This window comes from Labrus bergylta, chromosome 20, assembly GCF_963930695.1.
Source record: "Labrus bergylta chromosome 20, fLabBer1.1, whole genome shotgun sequence".
NCBI classification, from domain to species: Eukaryota; Metazoa; Chordata; class Actinopteri; order Labriformes; family Labridae; genus Labrus; species Labrus bergylta.
Window position 1 is genome coordinate 6,925,950 of NC_089214.1, and position 21,874 is coordinate 6,947,823.

The window sequence follows — 21,874 nt, forward strand, 5'->3', positions numbered from 1 at the left end:
CAAGGATGTCGAAATTGGTTTATATCTCCTGTGTACCTGTAAAAGGTTCTCTGTCAAGACGAGCTCTGTGAGGTTTTCACACTCTCCGATTGAATCAGTGAGCTGGGTCAGTCTGTTCTGGTCCACCTTTAAGATTGACAGCTGTTTCAGGGAGCCTAAACACAAAACAAAACACCTGTTAAGCAAACATAACACCATTTTACATCAAGTTAGGACTTTTTAAATAAATGCATTTGCTTAATTAAAAACACTGAATCAAAACATAAAACATTACAGTTGATATCATTCCCACGTAACTCTCCACTGGCGTCATTTGTCCAGTAGAGGGCAGTGCTGTTGTTATTTAACAGAACACTGTCCTGCACACTGCCTGATTAGAGTTCAAACTGAAAAAGTACCAAACATAATCTTGTGTTTACAATAAAGAAAACACATTCATTAAACTGTGATATACTGCTGGAAAATAATACTGATGTGTTTATATTTCCTTTGTGTGTGTGTGTGTGTGTGTGTGTGTGTGTGTGTGTGTGTGTGTGATCTTATTTGTTAGGAGGGTTGCACTCACAGATCCGAGGACTTAATCATTTATTCATTAAAAGTCTCAAAAGTATTTGGTGCTGTCTTCCGTCTAGATCTCTGCTTTGGCATTTTTTTCTCTATTTTTTACTCTTGTGTGCGTCTCACCTATGCTGTCTGGGACGATATCCAACTGATTCTGTGTGAGCAGCAGGTCAGTGAGAGCCAGGAGGCCGTTGAGCTCCGAGGGAAGCTCCTCTAGATGATTCTCGGACACATCCAGACACACCAGTCTCCGGAGGTTTCCCAGCTCCTACACGCACACACACACACATAATTCAAACCTCTTGTAGCCCCACAGGAGGACAATGGGAATGGGATTATTACCCTCAAAGAAAGACAAAAATTGTATTAAACTGTACTCACTGGTGGTAATGACGACAGCTGGTTGCGGTCCAGCCACAGTTCCCTCAGGTTAGGGAGAGCACCCAGAGTGTCCGGCTAACAGGTACACAGAGGGAGAAGGGGGGGTAACATATGATCAGTGGTTATCTGAACAGGTAGGTTGACTATTTTTGGCATATCTTTGTAGTGCAAAGCATGCTCTAATAAACACACACAGCAGAGAGCAGAAATCTGCTCCTTCTGAAGAGCGTTAGAGGGGTTGAGGCCACAGCTGAGACAGACATCATGTGCCCTAAATTCACTGGCACACAGCTGATGAAAGGGATGATTAAAAGCATTTAACAACTTAATGTCAGCATTTCAAACATTGATTCTAGCCTTTGATGCCTGTTTTACTGTGGGACTTCTGCTCAGTCTGACTTCATCTTAGATCTAAATTGATTTATTTGGTTTTCTATATTTGTATCTGCCAACAACTTAAAAAGAAAGAGGACATTTAATTGCAGTTCTTCTCTTTTTGGGATCTGTTATTTGTTGTTCTTTTATGTTAGCGCTGGATTAGATGCAGTAAACATTTATTTTTTTACGATTCTGCATTCACTTGGGATAAAAATAAACATTAAAACATGTAGATGGACGGATAGACGGAATTAGGAGAATGCAGGCAGTCAGGCAGGGTTTAGTCATTATGTCAACTATTTGCTCAGCCTCCGCCCTTGTCAGCTCATGAGGCATTGTTTACCCTGTCCTGTTGAGACAGGTGGGTGTTCCCGTTGTGGGGTACAGTGCATGCACGGCCTCAGGTGTGACAAGCCGGCTCTGCTGGGTCTTTCAAGGTAAACATGGGGTTAGGATCAGAGTTATTGTGCTGGGAATGTGAGAAGAATACTTTTCCAAGAATGTCACTTGTGGTGTAGTGGTGAAAATATTTTTAAAATAATTATTTTCTCATTTACCAAAAGTTCCAGTTCATTACTGCCAAGGTCCAGCTGTTCCAGTTTCACCAGGAAAGAGAGCGACCTGAATATACATACAAAAGAGAGCACATGCGGTTAGTCACACAAGTATGTGCCCTGTGGGACGAGAGAGTACAGTCACAAGTTGTGACATAAGCAAAGAATGTTTTTAAACCGACATCCTTACACGATGCTTCTGTCATGTTCAACGCTGTATTCACTTTGTAATAAAGCATTGCAGTATGAGGTGAGAAAGTTTGTGACTCTATTTTTGTACAATGCAAACCTCCAAAAGTTAGGAAATGACATCAGCGTTAATGATTTTTAATGAATTTTGGGATTGTTGTCAAAAGGAGCTTATAATGCTTTATGAAGACGGTAGGATATAAGATAACAGAGCCAGCTTTGCATATGTAGAAGTGGAGGGAGTTGACACTTACGCTGGTAGAGACTTCAGCAAGTTCTCCCTGAGCTCCAACGTCACCAGGTTGCCCAAACTAAAAACAAAAGGAGGCGAGTGAAAAGAGAAAGGGGAGAAGGAGTTGGCAGCGTGAAGAAGAGAGGATGGGGGTGGAAGAGAAGAGAGGCAGGTTGGTTAGTCAGATGGCAGGTCTGTTCGTCTGGGCCGCCTGACATGGCGAGGGGCTCTTCCATCTGTGCGAGGCCAGCAGTGGCCCAGAGCCCAGAGACCAGCTGCCTCCGAGCCCACTGGGCAACAGAATCAAACTCACACTTAAAAATCTGCTCAGTCCCGTCATGTAACAAGGATCTCAATGAGAAGATGTCCTCGAGTGCGCCATTGAAGGACAGTGTGACGGCTTCATTTGACAATTTTGATTTATAAACTTGACTGTTTTTAGAAGTTGCCACATCAAAACTGTAGGACTAAATTAACGACTACTCACATTGTCAATAAGTAATTCATGTTTTCAACTGATATACAAATGTCTAATTTTACAAAACGAGAAGCGAGGTTGAGAAGCACCTGACAGTCTCCCTGAAATAAATCCCCTTTTTTTTTCAAAATGTTTGTCGATTCTAAATTAAATCCCAAATGTATTTAAGCAAAGAATGGTACAAGTGATGAATAAGTAAAGCTGCAAAATAAACGAGAAAGCGGGGATTATTATTTTCTTATACCAGAGCCATTGTGGATATGTTTACGTACTTTCCTATGTCGTTGGGCAACGTCTGCAAGGACACGTTGTTGAGTGCCAAGTGAGCCAGCGCTCTGAGCTGAGTGAAACCATCCGGCAATCTGGAAATAAAGGAGGAAAAAAGGGGAGAGATTTGTAAGGCTTTGTTGAACAAAACAAGCTGTCTTGATTTCAATTCTTCACATGCTATGCATTATTATCACTTAGGAAATATATTAATGTTTCTTTCCACACAGCTGTACCGCTGGACATAAATATTTTTTCACAGTGACAATGGGGTTTACCTGGACAGAGGGTTTCCACTGAAGTCTGCGATCTCCAATGCCCTGCAGAACTTAATGCTCTCTGGGATTTCAGGAATGTCTGACGGAGAAAAGAGGGGGAGATCAGGAGTCAGCGTAGTGGACACAGATGTAGTGTGTGTATGTGTGTGTTATGGGAGGGGGGGGTGCATATTCTCTGTAGTGAATGATTTAAGATTCTTGTAATTTCAACCAGATGTTCAAAAGCAAAGAAAGGGAAAATGAGATGAAGTTGAATGATGGAGGACATGGTCAAAGTTTACTGTAACGGCTTAATTTACCCCAATTCAGTCCAATTTGCTGAGCAATCACACAACACTTGGACTGAAACCAAGTCATAATTGAGCTAATTGGATCCTTCTCTCTGCATATGGAATTATTTCAGCTGTTTACTTCAGTACTAAATATGATGGTGTTGCGGAATACAATCCAGAAATTAAGTTAGGGTAAAACAAAAAGAAAAGCTATTTGGCAGATCAGAACAACAACAACGACAAGTGTAATGATAAGTTATGTAGCTTGGGATCCTGAAGGTTGTTGTCTCGTTAAACAAACCACCACTGCAGCAGGTATATGATCAAGTTTTAGCACATAAAATGTAATTACATGATGGCATAAATAGCTGTAACAAACATTAGTTAACGTCAACATTTTACTGACTTCCTTTCTTATATAAATGAAATGTGAAATTGTGGCTCTCTCTGTGTTGAACTTTGTTTAAAATATGTAGAAAATTGTATAGATAGTCTAGTGTTTTAGTACTGTCTCGAGACCACTTTTTGAAGGCATCAGCTCGAATCGAAAGTGTTTATACTCAGTCTTGTCTCGGTCCCTGACTGTTCTGTTCTCTAATTGTCACACAACATTTTCACAACAGATTTTCACAGCATTAGTTTAAGATGTGTGAAACAATATATATATATCCTTCTGCAAAGAAACAGTAAGATAAAGCTAGCTATTCCTACACAATGGAAAGACAGGTAGATGACGATGCAGTATGTGAGTGAACCTTACCCACATACATGTTTTTTGCAGAGACAAATCGCTTGTAGTGAGACGTGAATTTACAAAACCGTTTTTGTGCTTAGTCTGGTTCATATACAGGAAAAAAATCTGGTCTGCAGGACTGAAAAGGTACAGAACTTTCTGTCACTGTCACTATGCTGCAGGTGCAGGTTAACAAATCCCTGCTGAGCTGAGCAGCCTTTGACGTTCATCTGGCTCAGCGTTGTCCTGCAGCAGAGGAGCAGGCGAGCAGACAGGCAGACAGATGGGAAAAGCCCTTACAGGCCGCTGCACACTGCTCACACAGCACTTGATGCAGTGTGGAGCCGAGCAGATGTCTTCTATCTAGGATGAAGGCCTTTCCTGCCAATGAGTATCAGAGTGACTGAGAGCAGTGTGGTGCAAGGACACAGAGGGGACAAGATGTGTGCAAGTGTTAGAGCTGATGGGTTACACAAATCAAATAACAGCCCAAAACGAAGTGAGAGTCATCTTGTGTCTCGTTATGCCTGATATTTGCTTCTCTCAAGGCAGTTTCAAGGGCATGGAGATTCTTGTATGAATGTCTGTTGTGCCCAGGGGTAGACTGAATAAAGAAGGCAAAGAAGGCAGTCAAATATGAATCTAATGGCTGCTGCTAGAGTGTTCATTTCAACAACGGGTTTGGCAACACTCCCGTCGTTAAACCAACATGCAGACATCCCTTTTGCAGACATTAACCCCCATGTTGCGTCGTGTTTTCAGGGTGGTCTCGACAAGTGGGGAAGCCTAATTCAAAACACGTCATTAAAGCAATTGTGTGTTAATGGGTTGTGCAGTGAACTTGGTGTGCGTCTTGTACCATTTCTGGAGATGTCCAGTTCCACCAGCTGCATGAAGTTGGCCACCTCAGGAGGGAGTCTCTGGATCTCATTGTCACTCAGGCCGAGCTTCCGGAGGTTCAGTAGTCTGAAGAAAGGCTGTGAAGACAAAATGTTATGTTAATAAAAGCAGTACACTGAGAACTTTCTCATCCCAGTCTGGCATGCTGCAACAAGGGAAAATGTTGCAGACTTAAAGTTTGCTGGTTTCATTTCAAATCTATAAAACGGTGGTGGCAAAAGCGTCCCAATGCTTAACGAGTCGTAGGTTTGTCACTATACCAGGTTTTTCAACTGCTACAATTCGAGTAACCATCAACTGATTCCATATTTCAATAGCTGCCTGGGCAACAAAAGGACAAGCCCTAGGCACCCAATATCTTGTAATTTCTTGTCTTTCAACTTAGGCAAAATCCTGCACAACATCAATGGCAACATATTAAGAGTTTTTTTTAAAGTTCTGTACCTGATTTTTATAATAACAAAGATTGAATATTTTTAGATATTGACAACATTTCTACAACACAAGTAGGGCAGAAATGTGTTTTTTTAATGATAAGCCATTATTGTTATTTTTTTTCTCTCATTGGGATCGGACAATTTATCAACTGATCATTTCTGCTAGTACAGCAATGTTCAGGTCTAAAGTGGACAAACAGAAGTGTGATGATAAAGATTAAGCTGCAGGCTTGTACATGATATGTTCAGATGACTGTTGTGTTGCAGACGTTTCTCTCTGCCTTCACATCTACACAGTGTACACACAGAGCTTTCTGTATATGCAGAGGAGGCCCGTCTCCAGAACCAGTTTTAAAAACATTCCAATCATCATATTCCCAAAAACTGCTCCTCGCCATGGCAACCCCAACCAAACAAAGTGGCTTTGGATAGGAGGGACGCGTTGAGTGCTGAGCATGCAGCCGTGCCAAGTGCTTTCACAAGAGGCTGGTTGTTGGATGGGACGGCGTTCAGAAACATTCCTCCGCCAGCCGTGCTGTGTGTGCCTGTGTATGTGTGTGTCATCTGCTCTTAAGATGGACAGACAAGACAGGCTGGCAGAGAGAACAGCAAGTGGAACAGGCCAGAACTATGCAGTTATTAACCCCTCAATCGATCCCAGTACTGCAGCACACAGAGCATCCACTGTCTGCCCATCCAAGGCTTGTTCTCAGACGCCGTAATGAGGGACATGCAGGCTTTTTTGTAATTTACAAAAATGCATTATTCAGAGTTACTTTTTGGACACTGGATGCAAGTTCTGAACCATGACCTCAATTTAAACTTCAGTGTGAATGCAAAGCTGAGACCATTTTGTGTCAAATATGAGAAATGAATACACTGAAGAATCCAAGAAATGTCTAAGCTCCTCCTTCGTCTCTGGGACTACGATTTAAAAAATGTAGCACTGTGACACTCCTGTGTGCAGACTGTTGCATAAACATGTGATGAATCAGGCAGCACAAAACCTTCTTTGATGTGTATTGTCAGGTTTCTGGTTGACAGAAGTGTCAAAACACACACTTAAGACAACATACCGGGAGTTAAGAGGAGAATGCATCAGATCAGCTTTGTGCCGCTCTCCTGATGACAGACATATCCTGCTCTTAATCTATTACGTGAATTGTGTTTTGGGTTGAGGTGGCTACTGCAGCATTTTTTTCCCCAGAATGTGATTGGGAGTTTGCTGGAAGTGCAAGACAGAGCTTGTTAGAATTTCGCCTGATTTCTTGGTATCTGACTGGTGGTAAACGCTAACATTCACACCTGGTGCAAAGGGTTTTAACAAGCAAACAGAACTACTATCAGCAATTATCATTTTCTTCTTCCGGTCGAAACTGTATTCTCACTGGCAAGAATAAAAGATATCCACAGGTTATTTCTTCTGAGGACAAATGACATCACTTTTGCCATTCATGTGCACTGGGCTTTCAATTTAGGATATCCGCAACATCATTCTTCCTATCAAGTAGCAGGTGACAGGTATCAGATGAAAGGAAAAGGAAACAGGAGCTGTGGGTGATCAATGTGACCGAGGCTAAGCCCAGATGGGAACCGGCCCCCAGAAGGGAGAGGCAACCTTGCTGAACAGGTGATACTCAGAGACTAGAAAGCCTCTCAGCGAGTGTTGCAGCAACACACACCTAAACCTAGTGATGCAGGTACAAGAACACACAAAACATTATGTTTACTCTGCATAATGCTAACAAGGCTCCAGGTTTGTCTTCCCACAGTGAGGCTTGTACTCATTCCAGAGAATACAAAGCCATATTACCAGTAATAGACAATCAGCCATTCCTCTACACAGGCTAAACTAATTGCTAAATTCAAGATTTTGCATCAGTGCATTCCTCCTCTCCCTTGAAATTGTCCAGACCTCTGTCAGCGAAGAGGGGAGAGACAGTAATATAATCATGCACTGTGAACAAGTTGTTATGAACACTCACAAAGATGGCCATTCACTGCTGAGCGGCCGTTCACAGACAGACCCGACAGTGTTTTTCTAGGGAACTGTGATGCTGCACGCAAATCTCAAACCAGTTCTACTCGCCCATTAAGTAAGAAAAGGAAGATTTGATTTGTCTTTAGTAATTTTGAAGGCCGCAAGATGCCAAATAACTACAAACAGATACTGACACAAAACAATCAACAACTGCTTAATCGATCAATGAAAACAGGACCCAATGTCCAGGCTGTTTCCCACCCACTGATTAAACAATAGGGAACCAAACAGTGCTATACGGGTCAATGGGTCAATTGGAATAACAAGTAGGAGGAGAGGGATTTAGTGTACCGCCACCGTCTCTGTATTGTATTATTACTGAGCTGCTGCAGCCTGCTCAGTCACTCATGCTGCCTTTACAGGTCTGAGCTGGTGTGAGGCAGCACGCTGGTGAGAACGAGTGTGCTGCATTTCCTTTATAACTTTACAACTGGGATGTTTTAATGAGAACCCCTTGTGAGAGTTGTTTGCTAAGGGAAGGGAGTGTGGCTGCGAGGCGGGAGGATAAAGTGGAGCATAAAGGAGGGAAAGTTAGGGAGGGTAAATTATAGCTGTGTCAGCAGAGGTCTATGGAGCACAGTACTGCATTACAGTCAATATACACATGGCAAACCTATGGACAAAACTAGAGCAACCTGGCATGCAGCAGAGTAATCATTTAATCTTGATTATCTTGTTTTTATGATCGTTGCAAGCCAAAATCGTTATTGAAATTGAAACTTGATTAATTGCCAAGCACTACAACGGATCTACATCTGATCACCTGCAGAGCATAAGGTTTCTACTCGGGGCTCGAGCAGAGTGCACGTGCAAAAAAATATACTTCAGGGGGCCTAATTGGGTGCCCACACAGGAAAGGTCTATGGTTGGGAAAACACTTTCATGGACAATTTAAGTCCAGTGGGGAAACTTTTAAGATTGGAAATCCGGAAGAATCACATCCCTGCTGGTGGCGGTGGTTACAGGCAGTAAATATTACTGTACAGAATTGGCCAATAGTGTTGCTGATAGTCTTGTCTGCTTTTTTGTAAGTCATAAAGAGGTATGTTCATTTCAGTCTGCTTCATAACCAGCTAAAAACTCCTTATGGGAGCTTTAAAAGGGGGCCAAACTGTATGTGATCACTTGGGTAAAAAGGGTTGGGTGAAGTCTGTAGCCATGTGCCTGAACTGTGATAAGGTTTGACACAGGGGAAGATTGGCTCCATGAAACATTGACAATATGACCGAGTCAAGCTAGAGTGAAATGAGTTCTGGAGTGGGGATACTTATTTGAGCTATCCCTCATTACTGTACAATCAATGAAGCCTCGGCATCCCTGAGAAACCTGTGGGAGATAGCCGTGTAAGCATGTGTGAAGCAGTGTTTCCCCTACCTTATATTGGGGGGGGGGGGGGCGCGGCCCTAGGGGAGCCACTGTGAAGTATCTTAAAAGGTTCTTCTTAGTCTTATCTGTATCGCCTCACTTAGCGTACATTCCTCTAAGACAGTGGGTTAATGTGCCTCAGGATGTGTAGATGCACGCTTCGTTTTGCAGAAGACCTCAAGTCACAGGAGGGAGGATCCTGCGCTGTAGGTCTCTCAGTCAGGGCTGTTTACATAGTCTTCGGTTTTTTTTTTCTCAAGAAAGCTGGCTCCAGCAGGACTCAGCATGTGTGTGTCAGTGGGGCATAGAGCAGCATGCTAACGTGCATATTTGTGTGTTCATGTGTATTTGCAGGGGTGTGTGTTTATTCAAGAGTGTTTATGATCGTGTTAATGTGCACTGAAAGAGACTGTAAATTCACAGTGGGGGGGGGGGGGGGGGATGTTAATGTTTGCGGACCTCACATCACTCCAGAGAATTTAATTAAATAGTAATGACACATATCCAAAAGAAAATTGTGTGTGTGATTGTGACACATTTAGGCAACAGTATGTTCTCCGTATTTTCCACTTTTACTCAGGAAGACGATGCCTGAGGTTTACAGAGGCTGCTGTGTTCAGTCAAGTGACTCCATTTAGTTTATAGTTTCCCTTCAATCATGCCATCAGACAATAGAGGAGGTTCAGCAGACACACACAAACACACACACACACACACACACACACACACACACACACACACACACACACACACACTATTTAAGTCCTCCTACAGAGACCATTTAGTGTGCAGGAGACCGTAGAGAAACGCCAGACTCTCAACTCTGTTCTTGCCCTAAATCATTAACCTGAGCCAGGCAGGTTCATTGTAAAAAAAAAAAAAAAAAACTCCTACAATAGTTTCTGCATGATGTCTGGGAATTAAGTGGGGGAATTCTGGCGGATTCGACATCAGGCCGCAGCTTGTCTACAAATCTACTGAATTACTGGATACATCTTCAATTTCAGGTCAATACTTAAGTCAGACTACACACCATTACCAAACCTCTCATCTATTATTCCTTTAACCCTTAATTTTTTTGTTTGACTCTAACACACTTAGTTTCCGCTCGAAGAGGAATTCCTATTCACACATTCCTGAGCCTCTTAATCTCATGCAAAATCTACCCAGTTGGCCTGGTCTGCATGTCCCCACTCTTTCCGATATCAAGTCCTCACACAATGCACACAAACTGCACACACACACTACTGGGGTGAGGGGCTCAAAGAGAAGGGAGGGGATGGAAGAGGGGAGCACATGCTTTTGTGTTGGCCTGGACTATCTCAGCGTCCAGGGAAATAGAAAGACGAGAGGATTTGGATGGCTGGGTAACTTGCTTGGTCACTCTAATGGTGAGCCTCATTACTACACACTATAGATAGCTACAGTCTTTGTTGTGGTATAAACTCAGCGCATGAGTGGTCACAAATACAAAACAGCACTGCTTTAGAAATCATTAAACTTTCTCTCCTAAACTTCATAGTTGAAGTAACATAAAGCTTTAAGTACGAGCACCAGCAATTTCACACTCTGCCATTTCAAGGCTAAAGTTAACTTAGCAACATTGGCTCTACTAAAAAGCCAAAGCATCCACTCCCCTGCTGAAAACTTTTTGAAACTTAAAGTGCCTAAAACTTCTGCACATGAATGATACTCTAACTGGTCCTCTACCCCTCCTCCCTACCCTGCTCGCTCCTCTACTCCACCTCTCTGGGTTCCCTCCATTTCCCTTGGCAGAAGGACAAAGGCCAAGCATGCAGCCCCACACAGCAGGGCTGTCAGTCACAGACCGGCTCTCGCTGCCCCCCTCTCTTCTGCTCTGCCAGGAGATTCCTCCATTGTCCGAGAGGGAACCCCGGAGAAGAGAGAGATAGAGGGAGAGGGCTAGGAAAGACTTGAAAGAGGAATGCAGCAAAAGATTACAAAAGGCAGGAATGACTTAGAAGGATAGAGGAGGAGAAGGGGGAGAGAAGAGCTGAGGAGAATAGGAAGACTGTGTGCGAAGAAGAGAGGAGCGAGCTGAGAGAAAGGGAGGGACGGTAGATTATTAATGAAGAAAGGAGGGTCAACAATGGATTCCCACAGAGCTCTAATGGGGACAGAGGATTCAGCAACTGACCAACAAATGATCTCAACTGAAGACTTACCCTGTCTAGACTTACAATGACATTTAAAAAAAATAAACTTAATGTCATTATTGTATCTCATATTATGAAACTAGGGATGGGAATTGCAATGTAACTCACAAAACAATACATGGCCCACGATAGCAACATTATAATACAGCGATTCTGCATCATTGATAGATTGCAAGAAAACAACTTCCAGATATATGATTAAATGAAGACTACAGAATCCCATAAAACGTTGCAGAATTAATGTGTCAGTTTCACCTCTTGTCAAACTTAATCTCTACACTTCTTCTGTCCGTTGACTGACGTTATCACACTGTCTTCTTCTTCTTTTATCTCACAATCTTCCAGTTAACTTTATTGACATGTCCCTCTTTCACTTCACAAGTACCTCTGCAAGTAATTATGAAGTAGTGACGCCTTGAGTCAAATTGACTGAGAAATATGTTACATAGACTCTTTTTTAAAAAAATATCCAGTTCTCTGAATGTGCTTCAGTCCCGCTTGTATACAGTCAGTGTAGCGAACAATGAACCAACCAACCTATACACATCAGACCAACAATAAAACCATAAACTTACACTCCACTTCCTCTGCCCTCGCCCACTCTCTCCCACACACTCTCGCTCTGTTCTTGCAGCACAGGTGTGTTTGTGGGCAAGAATAAGCAGATACACAAACACACCAGCACTACAACAGCCACACTATATATAGTGTCTCATCATGCGAGGTAACACAATCAACTTCAATCAAACATGCTCGCTGACAAAGAAAATGAGGTCTGTTTATGTTCCATTATTACACAGTGTGTGTGTGAGCGACTGTTTGTGTTTAACTTAAGTGGCAGACTCATCCAGGACTACCTCCTTCGTCCGGCTCCAGTCGCTCAACAGGCCACACAGAGAGAAGGGCGTGGTAAAGCCGGGATGACTGACACAGGAGCTAACTCCCATCTACTAACACCTGTCCTGGTGGCTTTGATCTGTGCAGTGAGCAAACATAGCCTGCAGCCAGTCACAGCAATCACTGACCACACGTTTTTGCAACACATATTACATGAAACCAGTGGAAAAGGAGGCATTTCCTAATCTTAAAAGCGTGTACTGAATAATTTAACATAGTGCAAGGACATAGCCTTAAATTTACATCCCTAATATTCGCTTGTACTACCTAAGGCAACTATTAGCTATAAACATGCTGTTGTAAATTATACTCTCTCTTGTTCTCTCTGCCCTCTTTTCTTTACTGAGCCTGTGTCGGAACAGAGTCATGAGGAAAAGGACGGATGGTCCTAGCTGAAGTGGTTTGGGGTGCGGGGGCTGTACATGTACACAGTTTATGTACGTGTGTTTATGATTGGGTGCATGTGAGGAAACATGTATATGCTTCCAGCATCCTTTTATGGGTAAACACGGGGATGCCCTAACAAACGTTGATTAGAAAATCTGCTGTAGGAAACAGGGAACCCTCCATGAAGGTGGAACTGAATGCATCATTGGCAATGTGGAAAATACAGTACAGCCAGATTGTGTTTCTCCTAACCTAATGAGAGTGATAACAAACTTGATAAACAACCACAGTGACAACAGGGGCCTTTCCCCCCTTTTGCCTATAGGCAACTGACATGCTGGTATATTATTACATGTCTGTTGATCTTGCATGCAGCCAAAAGTTCAGTTTACAGATTCCTATTTGACAGCTGAATATACCACACCAAAGCACTAGGTTAAAAAAAAAAAGGAAAGCTTATATCACAGTTGTGCTTGGTGATGCAGACTCAAGAGGGCTGACGGGGGGGGGGGGGGGAGAGAGATTGAGAGAGAACAGGTGTACATGGCATTGTGCGAGGGGGAGAGGCTCTTCCACTCACAATCACAAATGGCTCAAGAGTGACACATGCAAAGGGACTGCACTTCACTCTGGAACATCTAAACATGGGATTTGTGTGATTAGTCAACTAAATGTTTAAAAATGTCACCCTCGCTAGTTGGCAACAGAATCACTGGTTAGATAAACATTTGTTTGTTTCTAATTAAGGGTCGCAGTGTGTGTGAACATCTTTCGTGATTTCATGTGAACCTGAAGCTTGTGCATACAATCAATGCAAAAGTTAAGGCAGTTTTCTTTCAATGTAAACATTTAAAGCACTCAACTATTTTTTTTTACATAGATGCATGTAGATAATAGGAAACACTGTGGCATGTAGCAGTCTTGGTTATGCTTACTGTAAGAATGAATGGTGACTGCTTGGTGCAGTAAAGCGATTTCCAGTCAGCATTTTATAAATAGACACGTAATCCTGCCACTCTAGCCATATTGGTGGGCTAATCACTACTTTGGTTACTAAAACCATCGCAGTGATAGAGAGGGAGAAAAGCTTCACCAGTCTCTGGACAACATGTCCACAACGTGATTATCGTAAATGCACAGCAGAGAGAGTCCCAGCACAGATTTGCAATCCAAATCAGATTCAAATCAGAAGCAAGGCTGGAATCCTTGAACTTGATCTGTGAGGCTCTTACACTGGCTTACAGCTTGCTTCAGTTTTCAGGTTCATAAAGCCTGTCAACCATCTGACTTAAACAACCACCACACTTAAGAAAGACAATCAGTAGACTGTTATTGACACAGTCCAACAACTACATTAGAGGAAGCGGGAAACAGTATAATACCTAAGAACTACTAAATGTGCTTGAGTAATCTGCTATAGAGAATGACTGACCAACCATTATAGGGGCTAATGTGATTATCAAACAAAACTAAAAGGCCCCTGTCCAAAGAAATGTAAACGATGAAGGTGTTTGTAAAGTCACTGAGCTGATCGTGAACACAAAGTGAAAACAAAAGGGTGGGCCTCAAGTTTTGTTTTTGCTAATGTTGGATGGTCAGACAAGTGCATAGTGCCTCCTGTTTAGTTGAACTAATGGCCGGCGATTCCCCAGCTATGCTCTCACACAGCAGGAATGACCGAGTTCACAGGCAGATCAGAAACTACAGAGGAGGCCCTCCACCTCCCGCCTCCACCCCTTCTCCCTGACTTCATCACATGCTCACTCATTCCGTTTCTGTTTTCCCACAAACATGACACAAAACCAGAGGGCCTATTGTTTATGGTCTGCAGAGGACGTTAGACTCTTTCCTGGATGGGCTGGATCCGGTATGTGCTGCCTGCCTGCCAGCTCTCCTTTTGTCCCACAGTGAGGCTGTGCTACAGGGGACCAACATGGCAGCCAGGAACTTTGGTACTGCATGGATCATGCTTTGTATAATCAATTACATTTTTGTATAGCTATTGAACAGTGTAAACACAAGCACATAAAAAAAGTACTTTTACTCTAAAGCTGCTTGATTCAGTACTTTGAAAAGACTACCACTCAACAGAATCTCCAGAGGATATGACTGAGGGTTTTTTGAGGTGGCTCCTATGGTTAGAAAAATAAAGTTGTGGGGTGTTGGATAGCCTAGCAGGTATATTGCGCACAGCATGTACGGAGGCTACAGCCCTTGAAGCAGTCGGTCCAGGTTGAACTCTGACCCTTAGCACGTGATAACATGTCATTCTCACTCTCTCACCCCTGTTTCCTACTCTAGCCACAGTCCTCCGCTACAATAAAGGCATAACAGTCCCCCAAAACAAACAAACAAACAAAATTTAAAAAAAAATAAAGGTGGTGCACTTATTGTCTGGAGCATCAAGAAGAAAGAGAGGATGTGAGTCCAATGTAAAATCTCATACATCATTATACTTACAAGATATTTCCTACTCATCTTGTGTAACAAATAACTAGAAACAGAAAATTTGGGAAAGCAATCAAATGGGACTGCATGAAGCTACTTTAAATCCTCTGCCACTGGAAAAATGTCTAGTATTACACCTAGAAAAAACGGACAGAAAAATGTGCGTTTGTGTGTGTTGTAAGTGCACAAGCAGCCTCAATACAATTGCTGCATTGTATGTGTTCTGGTTGTGACCTCCCTCACAGGATCATGTGGCCCAGTCTCTATCTTTTCCAGTAACAGTCTTGGCATTCAGTCTTGGCAGCGGGTTGAACACAGGTCTGTGTCTTTATATTACCCTCTCAGGAATGTACCCTGACTGCTTCAAAATGAACTGTAAATGGACAGCTATGGAAGCGCCACTGGTTTTTCCCAGACAGAAATCATTTTTAAAGTTGATCTCAGAATTCAAACTGACATACCAAAGAGCACGTTGGGACATTTTTGGCAACAAAGTTTTCAAAAGACCAAGATTTAATGATTCAAAAGGTTTTACTGCTGTCATTATCAATCATTATTACAGTAGCTAAGGTTGGATTACCACCAGGTTATGCTACAGTAAAAATGATTGAAAGACACAGCCAAACAAAAAATGCCTGAGCTCAGTTTACGGGAACAAGTTGCAAATAGTTTAATTGAACCGGTTTCTTTCAAACTGAAGAATTAATTCACAACCGTTTTAACAGTCCCTCAAATTATCCTCCAAGGCTGTCAAAAAACTATGATACATCAATGCTTTTAGATACCATGTGTATTGAAATTATAAAATCTCAGTTATTTTAATGTTCAATAGTATCCAAAAGTACCAAAACAGTCATATTTTTAAACCAAAGCTGCCAAGAGCAAAAAAGAGAAGCAGCGCTCGTGTGTTTTAAATGCACTGGTTGGTTCAAGTTTACTGTGAGCGAGAACATTGATGACAACGTGCAGGAGTTTGCTTCAAGTTTTTGGTGATTAAATACAACAAATTGCCCAATATTAGCTGCCATGTACTTGTATTTTTGTTGCTGGGGCATTATGACGGGTATCAATATATCGTTTGATTTTTCCTTGTATTGAAATATAAAATTCTGGCATCGTGACAACCCGTGCCATGCTGCTGGAGTTACCCTATCAGCAGGCATCACAGCCGACATTAATGTGACCAATCTGGATTACACATCCCCACTGTTTTTATGTAAATACGTTTAAAAAGGTCAGGGATAAATCATCTACATGTATGCCACAAAATAGCAAGAGAATAAAAAAAATCCATTAACCTACTTAATCCATGGCACGAAGTGTGTTCTTAAGCTATGGGGTGTTTGCAGTTTAATAGATTCACAGTTGTGTGCTTTTATATTTGTACTGTTTTCAGTAAAGCTCATCAGAACGACATTTAAGCCTTCTAAATTATGTTTACAAAGTGGTTTGATAAAAGCAAAAACTCTCCTCTATGCAGGTCACCGATGCAGCAGCCCTGGCTCTGTGGAGAAATAACTGCTCCACTTAAAAAGGTGTTACTTTATATCTTCTGTCTGGCTGCTGCTGCTTTTCTAGCCTGAGGACACAATTTGCCTTTGTGATCAGCAGGTTGTTTTACTCCATTACATGTTTGGCTCAGGCAGAGGCCCACAGATACATGCGAATATTTGCAAGGGCCTAGTCTGTGTACACAGTAAGCACAGTAAAAGACTGTAGATCTGAGAAGAGGGAAGCCCTAGCTCCTCTGATGACTCTTCTTGAAAACACAGGGTAAACGTGCCCCCGCATCAGGCAAACTACAGGCCCTTGGAGATCCATCACCTTGGAGACCAGAGTTTGTTGGCTGAATTTACCAGGGAAACAAGGCAGCAGAAACCTCCCCAGTGACACTCAATGACAGTGAAACAAAAACACTTGATCCAAACACATTATCTGCTCTAAGACAAAACACAGTATCCAAACATCTGCAGCAGATCATCAAAAAGAGGAGAACAGGTACTGTAATGCAATCTGCCTTTTTGTGTTTGATCATTTCATTTGTATATTGTCAATCTTAATATACTCTGAGCCAAAGGAACACATTAGCGCCTATGCTTATCTTCAACATCACAAAGAGGAAACGCATGCAGTTATTAAAGATCACGTGCCAAATCCCATTAATATGTCATGGAGACAGTGTGATTACAGAGTTGTCTGCACACCCCTCCCACACGACTCCAGCGAGGATCAACGTCAGGAACCATCAAAACACTAGCCCTAAGCACATGCTGATCCTCCGTGGCTGTGAGAAACCCCGCTCCTCTGCATGACCAACGTCATGAACCTGGTTTGTGATAGCAGTTCTAAAAATACACCACCAGGGAACCTGATGATGCACATTAAAGGAAGCACACTGTACATTAGAGCCATGTACCGAAGCACATGTTGAATCTGTGCCAGCAGTCCATGCTCCTTGTCTGGCACAGTGTGAGGTGACAGAGTCCAACTAAACATGGCGCATGCATGCTCAATTTGCACTTGTCCTTGACCTTACCTGACATTCTGTTCCTGTGCTCAAAAGAGCTGTTACAATGCCGAGCTGCAGAAAAGGTCTCACACATTCAAACTCACTAACTGATAACTGTCCACAGGCTCTTGGTGAAACACACTTTAAGATAAGATAAGATAATCCTTTATTTATCCCACAATGGGGAAATTTGCACTTAGTCCAAGCAATCCTCATGCAGTCTACAACTATTTAATGCCAGACGTGCAACAATTTAAAAAAAGCAATTTGGTGAGGGAAAATCTTTTAATTGTTTAAACATCGGTTGCAGATAATGTAAAAATTGGACAAGTACTGCACACTTCTGTGATTTTAGAAATGTGAGAACTTAGGGTGCAGTTGTACAAGTGGTTAGGTCACACCCCATGAGGCCTCCAAGTGGGAGGCTGTGGTTCGAGTCCAACCTGTGGGGCTCCTTTCCTGCATTGTCCTTTCACACTCCCTTTGCCTGATTTTCTACTTTTTCCACTGTCCCATCAAATAAAGGCAAAAAGCCCAAAAATAAATGTAAAAAACTGAGGAGAAAGTGAGAACTTGCCGCAAAAGCTGATATCTAAAAACGAAGAGCTTGCATCATTAAATCCAAAGATTAACACATCACAAAAGATCCTCCTATGAAAGCATTATATGTAACTGCAATAATTTGCTTCTGAATAACACTCAGTAGAACGAGATCAAGGGAGAGGTTAAGTGAGGCATAAACGTGTCCACTCAAGTAGAAAAAATTCCAACTTCAGGGTAAAAGTTGCATAACATAGTTCATGCTACTACAGAAAATACCTTACTGTTAGTCAGGACACTACAAAAATGACTGAAATATAAAAAGAGGTAAGATGCTAAAAGATGTGTCCCATTTAATATCACCTTTACTGAACAATCACAAACATATCCTTAGTTCCCCTGAATTGAATTTTCCTTTTGCTTTTTGGCCAAACTGTAAAAAAAAAAATTCCAACACTTTAGCCATACACTTGTTGAACCCAATTCCAATCCAAGATGAAGTATAAATCTTGCTCAAGTCTGAATGCACAGACGATTTTGGTCTAAAAGTCAATAAGCCACTGACTGCGCCTGCTGAATGAGTTAAAATCATCTATCAAATACACAAAAAAGAAACTAGCCACTGCTTCATTCTTTAATCTGAGCTCCTTCCCAGTACTCCCATCTGTGTTATAAGTCCCTGATGTTCATGGGCCAGATTAATTAAAACCCAATTAGAATGAGTGAGGGCTCAAATATATCAAGGCATGATTTCAATTATGCTTGATTACCTTGAGAATTAAACTGAAACAAGATGTGCATGAGTCAGTGTCATGCATGCTTTGTTTTATGTCTAAGTATAGTGCCTGTGTGTGGGCTTCACCAACAGGAATGTGCAATGAGCAAGTTCAAGTGTTTGAGAGTGAGCGAGAGGAGTGAGGGCAGGGCAAACTCCTGGAGATTCCAGGCATGCCTGTGTTTCCTCGGATGTCACGTGCTGCAGAGCAAACACAGTTCTGCTGAGTTGATTACAAAGAGGACACAAGGCCTCACACTTAACGCCACTTTTTTCATACTTCTGCAAAAAGTATAATGAGAGTTTTGAGAGAAGATTACTTCAAATATCATTTTAAACCAAGTCTGTTTATCAAAACAGGAGCAGAATGAGTCTATCATTTTCAAAATCAGGATTTCACATCTTAACCGAGAGCTTTTAAGATTTAAAGTTCTTTTGGGACGATTTTTGCCTTTATTGGACAGGACAGCCAAAGAGAGACAGGAAGCGCTGGCAGTAGAGAGTGGGGGATGACATGCAGCAAAAGGCCGCGGTCGGACTCGAACCCGCAGCTGCTGAGACAGACCACAGCCTCCATACATGGAGTGCGTGACATATCCGCTAGCCCACCAGCGCCCCCTAAATATAGTTGTTGTTTTTTTTTTTTTTTTTACTTTCTCTGGACTCTAACAAAAGCATAATGGAACAAATATTATTAGAAAGATGTCTTGTGGGAGAATAAAGCAAAGAGAATGAACACAGAGTTGCATTGTGAGTTGCTGCATTTCCTCAATTTAAAATAACTGACCTTTTGCTACAAACAATGTCTACCTGTCAACACTCGCTGAATCAGTCATCAGATCCCACTGTTCAGTTGGGACCAAAGCAAAGGGAAGGGTTAAGTGTGGAAAAAGCATAAATCAGAGCATTCTTGCTGCACTGGAGATGAATAGTTGTGCTTGGGGGGTCTACAGACACACACGCAGCCACACTGAACACGAAGTGCTGCTGTCGCTTTTTCTGCAGACCCGTTACTGCTTTGTTGGTTTTTCGTTGCTGGCACATGAGAATGACACATACATGTGTGTGTACGTGTTGCTTTGTTATTCTCCAAAAGAACCCTGCTGTGCTTCCCATTGACCTCCCTCATCTATTCTCTGTCATACACACAAACATTCACCAATCAGCACCTCTATTAGGAGCCTGGAACTGGTCATGTGGCACAACCCACACACGCAACATAATTGTGTTTGCTCAACAACCAACTAACCAGTCACGACTGTGTATCATTGTTAAATTTAAAGAAAAGTAAAGAAAATGCTCCCAATCCAGAGCTTTTTGTTTTTCCACACAGGTGGCCTTGACCCACTTACATTTTTAAAAACAACAATGTGTCGTCCTGCAGAATTACTCGTGCAACATCTCATAGGCAGCCTTGATGTCCTCTCTTAACTTCGACACAGCTATGTTGCTTGGGGGGGGGGGGACATATTTCTGTGATTGTAGCAAGGCTGCAAGACCTTTAATACTTTTCAGAAGAGTGCTTCTTTTATTTCAAACTTCACTGACAGAAATCTGCCATCACCTTCCTGCAGTACAAAGTAAAAGATATCATGCTTCTTTTTACCATCGAACCACTCTTACATCACAGTTAAATATATACACAAGAAATAGATATCGACAAATGTAAAGCTTGAAAAAACATTAAATTAAAAACAACTAAAGATTTTTTTTAACTGAAATTGTCCCAAACCACCATCACGGCTAACAACAGCTACGAGCTACATGAAGAAGAGGCAGCAGAACGGTGCAGAACAGCATAGTGTCTGTTACTACACTGCAAAAAACAAAGCAGAACACCGGGAGGTCTGTGTGTAAATAACACCCATAGAGTCTACAGACATCAAATCTCTTCCAGTGGATCCATCGGTGGACTACAGATTATAACACACTCACAAAACAATGATCAGTGAGGCATCTTGCAAAATCCAGCATGCAGCGAAGCAATATCATAATCAAATGAAACATGACAGTTTCCTGGCACACTTGTACAAGGAAATGGGGTTCCTATAACAGTCCGTGGCCATTCAGTGATTCACTGGCTATTAGGAGACGAAATCAATAGTGTGATCAATAAGAAGGCGAAGTAGTCGAGACAGCAATTTAGATAAGTTGTAAATAATTTTTCCATCAATGAAAACTTTAGCGATCAGGAAATAAACACGCAGAGCTCTGCAATAGAGCCCTCAAACTGCAAAGTTCACGACCCTGTATTTAATCAGACTGAAGGTGAATAGTGCATGATTTGTTATGAAATATGGACGTGTATTGAGGAAATAAAAAGTGTAGATGGTTGCATTTAATAGCCGCCCAGCTGTCTTATCTGTAAGTGTAATATGACAGCTTTTTAAAAGTAACCCAGTTAAAGTAAACAACTCAGCTTAGAGATTCTCTCAGCAAACAGTTTTTTAATGTTGTGCTTTTATACTCTATACTGACTAACCCTAAGGGTACTTTATGTCCCGTTTACATGTTTAAAAAGTGCTTTTATTTTTAAAGAGAAAAATAAACTTCTGGTCGATTGAAAGTAATGACAGTAACTTAACTACGGAGAGACACAAAAGAAAGGGAAATGTTTGATGTCACACCAATCCTCTGTTGTCATAACAAAGTCACGAGTGAAACACTTAAACGTCAGTCGGGTCATTTAAATGTACTGTTCAGGAATATTGCCAACAGAACAGTTTACAGGTAAAGAGGATAAGAGAAGCCGCCCTGCAGGTTGAGTGTGTGAGTGTGGAGAAGAGAAGTGAAAGGAAGCATGTTGAGCTGATAGAAGTCGCTCGTAAACAAACAAACAAACAAACAGACAGACAATCGTGTTTCTTTGATCATGGGCAGGCCACAATCATGATTGTAATTAAAAATGGAACAATTTGTGCAGGCCTACCATATAGTAGTTGAGTGTCAATCATTACTCATAATTGCTTTGCTATGGAAAAAATATTCCCCAAATAGAACCAAATGACACTCCGGGGTGGATAGCAGGCGTTGAGTTAGTGGAGAGATCTCAAGTGGTGTCAGCACTGCAATTGT

General features: G+C 41.9%; 1 protein-coding gene across 18 annotated transcripts in view; it reads right to left on the bottom strand.

Moving 5' to 3' along the window:
• scrib (scribble planar cell polarity protein) overlaps positions 1 to 21,874 on the bottom strand; it is a 62,847-nt gene that overhangs the window by 32,186 nt on the left and 8,787 nt on the right. For all 18 annotated transcript variants that reach the window (XM_065948570.1, XM_065948569.1, XM_065948580.1 and 15 more), the window contains exons 2-9: positions 5,183 to 5,300; positions 3,319 to 3,397; positions 3,046 to 3,135; positions 2,318 to 2,374; positions 1,878 to 1,941; positions 943 to 1,017; positions 685 to 829; positions 37 to 155 (exon numbers count right to left, since the gene is read on the bottom strand). In XM_065948570.1, coding sequence (XP_065804642.1) covers positions 37 to 155; positions 685 to 829; positions 943 to 1,017; positions 1,878 to 1,941; positions 2,318 to 2,374; positions 3,046 to 3,135; positions 3,319 to 3,397; positions 5,183 to 5,300 — 747 coding nt within the window. The remainder of the gene's footprint in view (positions 1 to 36; positions 156 to 684; positions 830 to 942; positions 1,018 to 1,877; positions 1,942 to 2,317; positions 2,375 to 3,045; positions 3,136 to 3,318; positions 3,398 to 5,182; positions 5,301 to 21,874) is intronic.